The 14,327-nt window shown below is 41.9% G+C and overlaps 1 protein-coding gene across 2 annotated transcripts in view; it reads left to right on the forward strand.

Annotated features, from left to right (window-relative positions):
• mta1 (metastasis associated 1) overlaps nucleotides 1-12,400 on the forward strand; it is an 81,082-nt gene extending 68,682 nt beyond the window's left edge. The window contains exons 7-18 of one of the 2 annotated variants that reach the window (XM_060934159.1): nucleotides 1,799-1,901; nucleotides 2,153-2,252; nucleotides 4,381-4,569; nucleotides 5,909-5,983; nucleotides 6,075-6,133; nucleotides 6,266-6,393; nucleotides 6,541-6,692; nucleotides 8,086-8,275; nucleotides 8,523-8,612; nucleotides 9,518-9,670; nucleotides 11,389-11,527; nucleotides 11,636-12,400. In XM_060934159.1, the coding sequence (XP_060790142.1) occupies nucleotides 1,799-1,901; nucleotides 2,153-2,252; nucleotides 4,381-4,569; nucleotides 5,909-5,983; nucleotides 6,075-6,133; nucleotides 6,266-6,393; nucleotides 6,541-6,692; nucleotides 8,086-8,275; nucleotides 8,523-8,612; nucleotides 9,518-9,670; nucleotides 11,389-11,501 (1,352 nt within the window). In that variant the 3' untranslated portion in view covers nucleotides 11,502-11,527; nucleotides 11,636-12,400. Of the gene's footprint in view, nucleotides 1-1,798; nucleotides 1,902-2,152; nucleotides 2,253-4,380; nucleotides 4,570-5,908; nucleotides 5,984-6,074; nucleotides 6,134-6,265; nucleotides 6,394-6,540; nucleotides 6,693-8,085; nucleotides 8,276-8,522; nucleotides 8,613-9,517; nucleotides 9,671-11,388; nucleotides 11,528-11,635 lie in introns of those variants that run through there. The other variant, XM_060934160.1, reaches the window with a different exon arrangement.
• The last annotated feature ends 1,927 nt before the right edge of the window (nucleotides 12,401-14,327 follow it).

Raw genomic sequence — 14,327 nt, forward strand, 5'->3', positions numbered from 1 at the left:
ACACACAATACAAGTTACATGTATTAACCCAAATGCAGGTAAACAACGTGCCTTTTTTTTTTTAAATCCAAATGAGAGTCGGCACTTACCCATCTGTTTTCTCACTTCTTGAAGGCCGATTGTTTTTGAAACAATCTGACTTTCAGTTGTTTGTTCAGTTCTCTGCTCATTCACTTCTTCCATGTAAGGGCGAGATGGCAGCAATATCCAGTTTAGAAATAAGACGGCTGCTCCACTCGTTCACTTTTCTTCATACTGTGTGTTCCGCCATTACTGCTGGGCTCAGGCAATTACTAAAACCCGGGACGGAGCGAGATGTCACCGGTTTTAGCAACAACTGCGGGGAGGTCACTGCCCGAGCGATATGTCCTGTCCTATTCCATCCCAGGTTTAGCAACAACCCTCGGCTCACTCCAGGAGGATTGCTGCAAGTGAACTCACTTTCCTTTTACAAAAATAAATAAAAATAAATAAATATTTTCCTTTTCTTGTAGTTTTCTTTAATTGTTGGTACTGTACCCTCTTTCAATACGGGCTTATAGCCAACGCTTCTCAACAGATCAGAGGTCTCGTACGAGTCCTCAGTAAAATGTGCAGAGCAGAGGAGAGACCACTTCATAGGCGCCCAACGTGCCCTTGAACTTCTCACAAAATGCATCCAAATCTTTGCAGTTTGAACATTCTTGGGCCATGAATGCAACGTAAATCCACCTTCTGTCCTGTTGCTGCACCGGCCAGCAACACATCTACGTGGCGTGGCGATAAATTAGCTCAAAATGGAGGATCGGAGTTGCAGTCAGCTCTGTGTTTTAGTATAGCGGAAATGGCGATGAGAAAGATAGACTTCCTGTTGTGACGTTACGGACGTCAAGGTCATTCACTCAGACCGCTACCTATATAAATCACTTTAATCGTAAAAATGACTATATTAGATTTATTGTTGATGCTTAAAACTATTCCTGTGCCATTCTTGAGGTCTCAAGGCATTTATAAACGAAAGTAAGGCCACGGCTCTGCGTATATGCTTTAAGTCTGTGCTTGAGTGTACGTGTGACAAAGGCTTCTTGGCTGCTGCTTCTTCTGGCTTTGTCACTTTTGCAGTTTATTTTGTTGCCAATATCCATCCATCCATCCATCCATCCATTATCCATAATCGCTTATCCTGTTCAGGGTTGCGGGCAAGCTGGAGCCTATCCCAGGCGACTATGAGCAAGAGGCGGGGTACACCCTGCCAGATAGTCGCCAGATCATCACAGGGCTGACACACAGAGACAAACAACCATTCACACTCACTCACATTCACACCTACGGTCAATTTAGAGCCACCAATTAGGCTAACCTGCATGTCTTTTGGACTGTGGGGGAAACTGGAGCACCCGGAGGAAACCCACAGGCAGAACATGCAAACTCCACACAGAAGGGCCCCCGTCAGCCACTGGGCTCGAACCCTGAACCTTCTTGCTATGAGGTGACCATGCTAACCACTACACCACCGTGCCACCCTTGTTGTCAATAATTTTACATAATTACGTATAAAATGTAATTTTAGGATGCCTAAAATGATACCCTGCGATATAGGCATGCGACCATGTCCTGTCTGTTTTTAAACCCGAATATTTCTGCAAGTAATGCTACTGCGTTCAGGGCATTTCACTTAGAACTCTGATAGACATGGATGAATAACATGAAGCGCTTGCAGAAGGGAAGACCATGCAGAGATGTAGCAGAGTGGGAGTCTAATCTTGATATCCAGCTGTTCTGTAGATGACTGCTGTGTTTGTGCTTGTCGGTTCATTAGGAGAGGAGGATGGCAGGGAGCTGGCCAAACTAGAGGAGAAAGTATGGGATCCCAACAGCCCTCTTACGGAGAAACAGATCGACCAGTTTCTTGTAGTGGCTCGGTAAGTTCCTCAAGCATTGTTGGGACCCCCCCACTGAACTTTGTCTGGAATGAGCAACATTGTAGTTAAGAGGCTTTGAAATAAGGTATATTTCCTGTGGAATTATTGATTATATCCAAACAGTGAGATGCTTTTTTTTTTTTTTTAAATAAAAGACAGACACTTGCAGTGCTCATTCATTTATCCCTCTCCTCTGCTCAGTCTCTTTACGTCTCTCTTCTGCCCTTTTTCTTTCTCCTTCCCTCCCACAGGTCTGTAGGTACATTTGCGCGGGCTTTGGACTGCAGCAGTTCAGTTCGGCAGCCCAGTCTACACATGAGCGCTGCAGCTGCCTCCAGAGACATCACACTGGTACAGCACCACCTACACTCGCTCGCTCGCTCACTCACTGCACGCTACATCCTGCTTCCGCAGTACTTCACACTTTGGTCTGGCACATGAAAGGCATTCTAATGTCTATCTGTGCTTTACCAATTGTCCATGCAGAATTACTCATAATGGCATAGTGTAATGATTACCCAGGCATATTTGATCATAATAGTGTAGAGCAGTATGAATATTTAAAAGGAGGACGGCTGTTGTAACCTTTATGATCATCAAATGATCTTTATAGAGCTTTGTGTCTGGATTGACGATAGAGAATTATTATTATTATTATTATTTATTTATTTTTTTTTTAAAGCATGGTGATTTTTAAAAAGAGATTCATATTTTGGGTATGTCATGAGTATGTTCAGGATAGCATTCCAGGACTGAGTCGAACAAACGAGAGAGCTAATTATGCATTGTGTTCTGGGCTAAAAGACACCTATGGGTTACACTGTGGCTCTTTGGATGCACCCTCAACCACCCTCGCCTACCACTAGATGCCACTCCTTTATTAAACATACGGTACAGCACAGGACCCAGTGGGTACTAGACACAAGCAAAACCATACCCTCTGAACCTGAGAAACACACACTCCTTTATTCTGTTTATAAGTAACTGACATGGAATGACATTTTTGACTGAACAGACTTTCACAAATAGGTTTCCTGTAATTTGACTATGAATCATCGGACTGTTTCTGTGGAAAGGAAACACAAAGTGGTTTTTCCCTTTCCTTTCTACAAGAGACATCTGGACCTTGCATGTTGTTTAAAGCGTTATTATTATTATTTTGTTTCCATAATATTAAAAATAGCACCTCTTGCAAATTGAGTCATTAGCAGGGCGGCCTTGTTGAGCTCTTATCAAGGTGATGCAGCCGATGATGTTCGAGTGTGCTCAACCCATCAAGGTTTCAGAAAAAAGTAACAAACAATAAACATTAACCAGCACAACTCTTGCTTGTGAAGCAGGATCAATGTAATATCAAGTTAACCGAAGCTCATATGATAAACAGATTGATGATAAACAAAACTGCAGCCCAGGACTCTGAAAGAGCTGTTCACTGTAGTGCCTTTGCCTGTTAAGGCACTGGGGAAGCCATGGCCTAATGGTTAGTGATGCAGCGTTGGGATCAAAAGGTCACAGGTTCGATTCCCTGGACCAGCAGGAATGGCTGAAGTGCCGTTGAGCAAGGCACCTAACCCCTAACTGCTCCCCAGGCTGCTCTGGATAAGAGTGTCTGCTAAATGCCATTAATGCAATCTAATGTTTATCTCTTTCTTTTAAGAGAAAGCTGATACTTTCATCAGTAATCCAGACTGGACATTTTAAATCTAATTAATACTTGCGGTTATTTATTTATTTATTTAATTTAAATGATTTATTACAACCATAAAAGCATTCGTTTTTGAGCTCATCACCTGCTTCTGCTGTCTGCTTCTACCATATACTCGGAGCCTGCTGCAGATTTCCTCATTCATTCTGACTCAAAACGTTCGCTCTTTTAGGTTTTCTATTCCATATTGTGGTTTTGCTGTGCTGTTGTAACTATCTGGGCTTGAGAGCTTTGCCAGTCAACTTTGTTTTCTTTTCCGGTTTGCCTTTTATGACATGAAAACTGTGGAGTCTTGGCTTTCCTACATGTAAATAATGAATATATATATTTAAAAAATTGGCTAATAAGAGAAAAATACAGCTTTCCTGTTCTTGAGAAACCACTCAGTGATGCCAACTCCTGTGGGCGTCCTGCGTATTTTCCCCTCAGCGTTCAGTTTCTGATCTCACACGAGCCTCCTGAAAATTCCCAGAATCAACCGAGCACAGGCGATATGTTTTTGTTGGTCTGCAGATTAGTTGATTGCATAGGTTGTCATTACTGAATAGTAGGATTCCTTTCTGTTGCTTTATAACTGCTTTGAAAAGTCTGTTCTGGCATATTCTTGGCCTTTTTGAATGTGGCGATCTAAAAATAATTGCACAGATCATGTGTGATTTATCTACGTGTGAAAAATGACGCTTCTCTGCTTTACTGCAGATGTTCATGATTTACCATTCACTGTGGGGTTTTTTTTTTTTCCAGTATCCTGACATTTATTCTTTTGCTCCTCAGTTCCATGCCATGGACACGCTGCATAACAACGGCTATGACATGACGCGAGCAATCGCTGCTTTGGTGCCTCAGGGTGGCCCTGTACTCTGTCGAGACGAGATGGAAGAATGGAGCGCTTCGGAAGCTAACTTGTTTGAGGAGGCACTGGAGAAATATGGCAAAGACTTTACTGATATCCAGCAGGATTTTGTGAGTTTACAGCAATAATGTATTTACACAGAGAGGAGGAGTAATGGATACAAGGCTTATGGACAAAATACACAGCACCAGCTCACTGGTCTGTCCACAGACTTGCAGCCTTTTACAGTAGTGTCTTCTGACTCTGCCACCTGCTGGCGATTTAGTGTATGTATGACTCCGGAGTTTAGGGACTGAACTTGGCGATAAGGAGGAGCCACATCGAGAAAATGTACACACCCACTTTTACGGAACCAAAACCACATTATATAAGCAGACAAAGGAAGACGAGAAGTGGTTTTGTGCTTTAGAGTTTTCCCCCTCTGTCCTGCATCAGAATGGCTCTGTTTAAGAGTGTAGATACAAATGAGTGCAAAAGTTTGCATCCCCCTTTTTCCTGGATTTAGAATACTGAAAAATGTACCTCTGATTTGCACTTTATATACAAAACAAACTTCTTAAACAGTTAGAATGTCATCTCGTTCCTTTATTTGAACGTATTCTGTATGATATCCAAGGACGTAAAACAGTCAACACCTTTTGCTTTTTAAGTCCTATTTAAGGCATGAAAGGTTAAAATGGGTGAATGCTCAAGAAATTTGCTGTCTAGTTACAACAAAGTTAATATCTGTTTGGGATCACAAACCGCTTTCATCTAAAACCTGGAACAGAAATATTGACTTTTCACATAGCTGGTGAAGGGTATGAAAAGGTAGGAGAGGTGTTTAGGGAAAATGATATCCACCGGCGGCACGGTGGTGTAGTGGTTAGCGCTGTCGCCTCACAGCAAGAAGGTCCAGGTTTGAGCCCCGTGGCCGGCGAGGGCCTTTCTGTGCGGAGTTTGCATGTTCTCCGCGTGGGTTTCCTCCGGGCGCTCCGGTTTCCCCCACAGTCCAAAGACATGCAGGTTAGGTTAACTGGTGACTCTAAATTGACCGTAGGTGTGAATGTGAGTGTGAATGGTTGTCTGTGTCTATGTGTCAGCCCTGTGATGACCTGGCGACTTGTCCAGGGTGTACCCCGCCTTTCGCCCGTAGTCGGCTGGGATAGGCTCCAGCTTGCCTGCGACCCTGTAGAACAGGATAAAGCGGCTACAGATAATGAGATGAGATGAGATGATATCCACCACATTTTATATTGCCTTTCAGTAATATTGTTTTGACTGTTTGACTGTAAATACTTTAACACATCTTGATCATTTTTGATACACATGATGATGAAGGAACATCTGTAAAACCAAAGTTTCATTAAATGTCTTCCTTGTTTCAAAATTTCAAAAAGTCAGTTTGTGGGAGATGGTAAGACAAGATTCCTGTTGAAGATAACAAAATGAATTCTCCGTCTCTTTCAGCTTCCCTGGAAATCTCTGACGAGCATAATTGAGTATTACTATATGTGGAAAACCACAGACAGATACGTTCAGCAGGTATGATTGGTTGACCAAATACTACTTATGTTCCTGGATAGAATTAAAAAAAAAAAAAAGAAAGTTTTTCTCTGTATTCTGCTCTGTACAGAAAAGGTTAAAAGCAGCAGAAGCAGAGAGCAAGCTGAAGCAGGTCTATATCCCTAACTAGTGAGTACCTTAGCTACTTGGTCAGAAGGTATCCCTGGATATGCAAACATTTACCTCGAAGCTTGAAGTGAATTTTCTGTTTGATTATGCACAAGCTTAATCCGTGTGTGGCCGTGTACTTTGCCTCTACAGCAACAAGCCCAATCCAAACCAGCTGAGTGTGAACAGCGTGAAGCCAGGGCTGGTGAATGGGGCCGGGGCAATTCCTGGGGCAGTGAGTCAACCAGCAGGACTGGGCCGTGCATGCGAGAGCTGCTACAGTAAGTCTCGTGCTCATACTCTCACAAACCTTGCATTTGATAAGTACTGAGGAATTGTGTATAAAAGTTGTGCAAAAATTGTAGCGGAAACCCTTGCCCAAAATTCACTGTGTGTGTGTGTGTGTGTGTGTGTGTGTGTGTGTGTAGCCACCAGCTCATATCAGTGGTACTCATGGGGGCCTACTAACATGCAGTGCAGATTGTGCGCTTCCTGCTGGACCTATTGGAAGAAGTACGGTGGCCTGAAGATGCCCACAAGACTGGACGGAGAACGTCCTGGACCCAACCGCAACAACATGGTGGGCATGACTTTCAGCAGCACAGAGCACTTTAACAGATGACAATGCTTCCGTATCAAATCAGGATGAGCACTACCTTGTAAAAGGACCAAAAACGGACAACAAACGTTTTATTTCAAGAAGACGTCACTAAGACAATAACCAGCAAGCAACGGCTTTTTAACGATAATATTCCTGCTCGTATTCCGGCATTTGAAGAGAATAAACATATGAAGTAACTGTGTGCGCAAATTAGAAAATGTCCAGCATCATAAAACGAGCCCGGATTATCACGGCATGTCCTCTCTGTACTCACCAGTGTAAATGAGACTCAGCATTGTTCTCTTTTTCAGTCTTATATTTGGGCCCCAAAACATACACAAAAGTATCTTTTGTGCCTGGAAATAATTTTAGGTGCCTTATGTGGCCTCAAAAAACAAACAGAACAAAACTGGAACAGCAATTCTATGCACTTTGATGATGCCTTCTTACTAAAGTGTCTGCTTAAGATAAGTTACCACGTCTTCTGTCCTCATTCCTCTGCTTGCCTCACTATTTTCACATTGCACGTTGAGACTGTTTAGATTTCCCCACTCTACCTAACAGACTAAATCTAGTAATTGATTACCTAATGGCCCTTTTCCACTACCCTTTTTCAGCTCACTTCAGCTCACTTCAGCCCGACACGGCTCGCGTTTCGACTATCTCAGAGCGGCGCGACTCAGCTCGCTTCAGCCCTGCTTAGCACCCAAAACTCGCACGGTTTTGGAGTGGGGCTAGGGGCATGAGGAGACACTCCCCTGTGCACTGATTGGTGAGGAGGAGTGTCCTCACATGCTCACACACGCCCCGCGAGCACGCTCGGATCTGTAAACACCGTAAACCCGGAAGAAGAATAATTACGAATTACAAGAATTTCTGAAGCCTTATGCGCCTCGCCTCATCTATACGCTCTTGCCAGTATCTGTTGGCGTTGTTGGTGACAACAAGCCACAGCACCAAGACCAGCAACACTAACGACTCCATGTTTATTGTTTACTATCCGGGTCGTGAGACTACCGCTTAAAAGATCACTGATGTCACTGTTTGCGCCGCCTAACGACATCACGTGACGTCCACCCACTTTCGCTAACTCCACCCAATGTGTCCACCCACTTCCAGCCAGCACGGTTCAGCGCGGGTGTAGTCGAAATGCAACCCCAACAGCCCCACTCAGCTCGACTCAGCCCAACTCAGCACGGCACGGCTCAGCCCGACTCAGCCGCGTTTGTAGTGGAAAAGCAGCATAAGACATTTCATTTGAGTGAGGAAATGGCGAACCTGTTTTGGGCATCAGCTCTCTAGAACAGGACATCTTTGAGAGGTGTGTTGTTACAGATACTGAAATAAACACGCTTGTTTTTCTGGTTGGTAGAGTCCTCATGGTGCACCAGTGAGGCACGGCGGGAGTCCAAAGTTTGCAGTGAAGACCAGACAAGCGTTCTACCTGCAGACCACTCAGCTGACACGGACAGCAAGGCGTATCTGCCAGGATCTGCTCAAGTCCCGCTTTCTGGCCCGTCACCCCTACACACCCGTCAACACAGCAGCCATCAAAGCAGAGTGTAAGTGAAGTTCCTACTGCTCTATTACTCGCCCACCTAGGGACAGATTCAGAAACTGTATGCTACCTCACGAGATTATACACACAATTTTATACGTGTAGTTCATGGTTGATGATAAACACTTAATAATTTCAAGTAGAATTGTCACACTTTGAATGATCTGTCAACATGCATTGTGTGCTTCTTACATCTTTGGTCTCTTGTCTTTAAACGCAGGCAAATTTTATACTATATTTATTGTGTGTAGGTGCAGTGCGGTTGCCAGATATGTCCAAAAAGCCCATGTCTTTGAGGCACGCAGTCCGGAAGCCTCTGGAGTCTGTGGTTAGATATCTGGGTGGGTGGATATGACATGTGCACGCTTGTTCGGTTTTCTTTCTCACTCATTTTAAATGTACAAGTGCCAGAACACAATGGAGGAGGTTTAGGGGAAATTTCGAGCAGAGGTGTCATTTTAGGTAACAGGCCACACACATGCACACCTAGTGTCATGTGGGCTGGACCAAAAAAATCAATTTGGTAGACAAATTGCACATCGGAAACTCCTTGTTTATAGGCATTTATCATCTACAAAACAGATAAACAGGCTGCAGTTCCTTTAAAAAAAAAAAAAAAAGGCAAATTTGCCAAATTATGCTTTTACCATTAACCATTCTAGCACAGTGTTACATCTTGTAATGTAAATAGATTGAATTAGAATTGGGATACGTTTATTGTTTACAAATAAAAAGCTACATGTTTGCTGGGAATCCCTCAAGTTAGTTATTTTGGAAAGGGCCACATGGTTACAGCGTTTACTTTATCATTAATACCTTTTTGTTGACCTAACTGAGATTATTGCTCCCTAGTATTTTGCCCTCTAGTGGAGTAACAGGCTATTTATTTATTTATTTATTTATTTATTTATTTTTAATCTTTCAGTTCAATTACAGTCCATGACACGATTTTAACTTAGAAAATGGATTCTAAATTCATTTGGTGGGTCATATTACAACCGTTACCAGGCTAATTCCAGTCCATGGGCCATATGTTTGATGCTCTCTGTAATTTAGAATGATCTTTAGAATATTTCTCTGGAGAGTACACTGTGTGGACACTTTTGGGGAGGGTCTGGAGGGGTTCCAGCACATGCCAAATGTGGTCATGCTCATAGAAAGTGATCCATTTTAATTAGATTTTAATTTAATATTCTATTCTGACTAATCCATATCACTACTATCTCACTCTGTCTTCTTATTGTAGAGGCCCACCCATGCCCACCTAAAGCAGAGCCCCCACGAGGAGCCTCCATATCCACAGGTAGCTTGACTCCTATCAAGTCCTCCCCCATCCTGAACAACGGCTCACCCACCATCCTCGGCAAACGCACCTACGAGCAGCACAATGGTCTAGACGGTGAGAGAGAGACAGGTGTCTGTTATAACAGTGTGCTTTGCTCGTTAACAGTAACTGGCACGTCTGCTTTACCTTTTAATCTACTTTCCATAACTACATAAAAAGCTTTCTTCCATTTCCAGGGCTGCCTAAATGAAGGTGGACATCTTTTATTGTGTGACTGAGATTAAAGTGCATATCCTGGACCAAATTCTTTTTTTTTTATTATTATTATTTTTTTAATATATATGAAAGTATGTCCCTTAAATTTTGCGCAAGGCCATCTGTCTACAGCAGAAAAAAAATAAAATGACAAAACGCGTCTGGAAAAATCCCAAGGGAGTCTGGAGCCAGATTCGTGACGTCACCTGCGGAAGCGCCAGCAGGCTGCAAGAGCTTGCACGGTTTCAGTGCACAGTCTGTGTAGACCAAGTTTAGCAGCTAGCGATTTTGCATTGAAATATGGAATTGTCACCCGAGTGCAGTGTTACTTCACCTTTGGATGAAGAACATAATGAGATGTCAGAATTGGGGCTTCATCTGTTTGGATTTGATGATGATTCAAGTAGTGAAGACGACGGAGACAACACCGGGGATGTAAATAATATGGTCGTTTTCTCATAAACAAGCCAGCGCTGACATAGGATTCAGAAGGAGACGTCCCGCACGTGACGTCACGAAAATCAATGTTTGCCAGGAAATCCAAATGCCAAGTTTTTTCAGAGGCGGACCAATTTGCCTCAAATGGCTTGATTTCAACTGAATTTTTCTGGTATTGCGCAAGGTAAAAAAAAATTGCACAAAATGCAAAATGTGACAAATATTTGACCAAAGTTTAATATAAAATAGGAGAAGTACATTGATCTTGCTCCTGAATTTACCCGTGATATGCACTTTAAGATGGCCAGAGTCTGTCCTGCTTCCTGTTTTCCAGTTCTCTCTCTCTCTCTCTCTCTCTCTCTCTCTCTTGCCTGCCCATGTGTCCAGCCTTCACAACTCTAGGTCAGTCTTTTTTTTTTTTTTTTCTCTCTCTCTCTCTCGCACGCACATGCTTTCTCTCTCATTCTCAACCCTGAATGGCTGACAGTGTTGTCATGGTAACGGATCAGCAGTGACTCACATGGATCTCCAGCAGGATCAGATGTAGAAAGGCGCGCACACACCAACCAACAGCACCATCAGAGCCATTGAGCAACACACGTGAATGATGATTAATGTAACGCGCATAGTGTTTACAACCTCATCATACACAAATGTGTTGCGCTTCTGTGAGGAATCCTCATGTTCACTGTCTGTAATGTTGCTATTACTCTATCAAGGGGTCTAGAAAGAAGCCAGTATTTAATGGTTATATAATTCCTTGATGAGTTTGTCACTGTTCTGCTCTGAGCAGCACTGTTTGTTTCTTTCTCACTTCCCTCCCTCTCATTTATCACTTTTTGTTTTTGCTTTGTACATATCTTGAACAGCCTCATTTACATCGATCACTCTTGAATGTTCATGTGCACTTTGGACAATAAATATCTGATATTGAACAGCACCAGGAAGTGATGATGCACATAATGTCCATGTCGTGTCCGATATGAATCCGCTTATTTGCGTAGCTGAAAAGGCGTGCTGCAATGGTTTAATCCTTTTGAACTATGTCATAAGGTGTATGAAGTACTTTGCATTCTGTCATATATATGAATTAATCACTTGCTTCGTCTTATTCTGCTCTTTATTTTCACCACTCATAGGGTCCAAGTCTAAAGTGCTGGGTCCTCAGTGGGACATCATGTCCAAGCGAATTTCCGAGCAGGGACGCCCTCCCTCTGCCATGCAGGACAATGAAGTACATGAACTTGACTGACCTCTGCTCTTCAACACGGACAACAGGTCTCTGTTAAACTTTTATTGTTCTGTTCTTGGACCTGTGTAAACAGGGTCGTGGGCCTGCTTACAAGATTGTGTTAAAATAATTGATTCTCCTTTGTTATTCTGCAGGTAAATGGAGAAGTGTTTTCCCAATTCTCAAGGATCTAGGAGAGGATCTGTGGTCAACATTGCGCTATATTAGAGCCAGTGTTTTGTTCAGGTTTATGAGCTCGAACAAGCTCTGACCTGACTGTATAGGACTGCATTCAATATTTACCATATATTGCTAATTCTGTTTATTATTATTATTGTTGTTGTTGTCGTTATTACAAGTCTTGTTATTGTTTGTTTGTTTTTTTTAACCAAATGTAATCTTCTTTTTTTTTTTTTTTTAGTTAAATAATGATGAATTGTTCCTTGAAACAGCTTGCTCACAAGTCTGAGGGGGAAAAACATGAACCGTCTTCTTGGCCTGTTTGTATTATTTTCTGTCAAATACTCAGAAAAAGACGAGACAGACATTTCTTTCAGACTGCCATTTTCATTTCTGCTCGTCTTTGATTCGATGCTCCTATTATTCGGTTTCTTCAGTCCACCCTGCCCTGTTATCACAGGCAATTAACTTATTGATAAGATGACTGAATGTGTTCTTTTTCTACCTTTTTCACAAGTATTGCATCTATGGTGTAATTAAAAAAAGGTTGTTTCTCTTTGTGAATATGTAAATGAACAGTATGGAGGCATTATTGTACAGTAGTGCATTTTGCGCCTCCAGTGTTTATCAAGGCTTGTTATAAGGAATTTGCCATGTACAGCATATTCTTTTTGTAAGGAAACTCTCTTGGAAGTCAAACAATGCTGATCCATGAATACAGTGCATCTTCTTAAGAATGATACCTTATATGTCTTGTACATGTTGTGCAGATTCGTTTTTTTCCACGCCCTCCCGGATATCTTGCCAAGAACGGCGTTCCAAACCAGGTAGCTTTTCACCTGGTGATATGTGATACGTTGAAGTTTACACCACAGTTGACTCATTAAATATTGATACCTCGAGAGAGCATGTGTCTGTAGAAATCCTCCCCTCACGTTCATCACACGTGAGCTAAAAGCCTCACTGATCTCATTAGGATCACTTGTAGGTGTCTTACCGCATCCCCCTTCACTCACATAACACAGGTGAGACCTTGGTCTCCAATGCTGCACCATGACGATCATTTAGAAGACATTTCATCTGACCGTTTATAAGGAATGGGTCAAATGAAATCACCACTTCAACCACCTACATTATCAGGTTACAGTGAAAAGGTTTATGTACATAGTCAGCGTTACTCTCTCTCTCTTAAAACTTGTTCTGAATAAATGCTACTGCATGAGACAGAGGGTGTCCAGCATCATACTCCAGTCTTAGCAAAAAAAGGTCAAATCTATATGCTTGTAGTTTTCAGTTTGCTTCATAGGGGAACCATAAGCTATAGGCTTTATGTAGAACCTTCAGCAGAAGATTTCACTTTCATAATAGTGTTACAGTGGCACTGTTGTATTGGCTGTCCCCAATCTATCTCTCTCTCTCAAGGGTTCCATTTAACATCCTGAAGTGTTCTTCAGTTTGAACCCTTAAAAGGAACCTGGACAACAAAGAACCATTTAGAAAGCTTTCTACTTAAAATGTTACTGATGCAACAAATGTTCTACAAAGGACTTCAGCGATGTGCTACTGGACAGTTATTTAGTGGACAAGTCAGGTCCAGCTGTCATACACTACCGTTCAAAAGTTTGGGGTCACTTTGAAATGTCCTTATTTTTGAAAGAAAAGCACTGTTCTTTTCAATGAAGATCACTTTAAACTAATCAGAAATACACTCTATACATTGCTAATGTGGTAAATGACTATTCTAGCTGCAAATGTCTGGTTTTTGGTGCAATATCTCCATAGGTGTATAGAGGCCCATTTCCAGCAACTCTCACTCCAGTGTTCTAATGGTACAATGTGTTTGCTCATTGCCTCAGAAGGCTAATGGATGATTAGAAAACCCTTGTACAATCATGTTAGCACAGCTGAAAACAGTTGAGCTCTTTAGAGAAGCTATAAAACTGACCTTCCTTTGAGCAGATTGAGTTTCTGGAGCATCACATTTGTGGGGTTGATTAAATGCTCTAAATGGCCAGAAAAATGTCTTGACTATATTTTCTATTCATTTTACAACTTATGGTGGTAAATAAAAGTGTGACTTTTCATGGAAAACACAAAATTGTCTGGGTGACCCCAAACTTTTGAACGGTAGTGTACGTTCCAGAAATGGGTCTTTAGTGTGATTACATAGAATAACCGTTTATTTAATTAGATAAATTAGTTCAAATATAACATTAGTGGTGGTACAGAGGCCTGAAAAAGTTTCACGTAGTCTCCTTGTGTTCAATGTCATTTCCTTGTAAATGTCCTGTGTCCTCTGATTTCCTTACACCTCTCAAAAACATTCCAGCCCTTACGAAAATTAACCATGGTTTTACTATGAAAACTAACCATGGTTTTACCATGGTTTATAGTTATTCATGTTTTTTTTGGGTAACCATGAAAACCATGGTGCATTTTACCTCAATGTTCACTTAAATTTTTAGGTTCTAAGTAAATGTTAATGTATCTGGGCTGTTAATCGAGATCCTTCTCTACAGCATTGACTGTTGGACGAAAGCATGGTAATACTACAGTTAGTGCATCCTTTTAAAAACCATACTATCCCTTTTTAAACTAATTTCGTAGTTACTATGACCTATTACACATACAACTATGATGCTACCACAGCTACTGCAGTACTATGGA

Source organism: Neoarius graeffei, chromosome 11, assembly GCF_027579695.1.
Source record: "Neoarius graeffei isolate fNeoGra1 chromosome 11, fNeoGra1.pri, whole genome shotgun sequence".
NCBI lineage: Eukaryota > Metazoa > Chordata > Actinopteri > Siluriformes > Ariidae > Neoarius > Neoarius graeffei.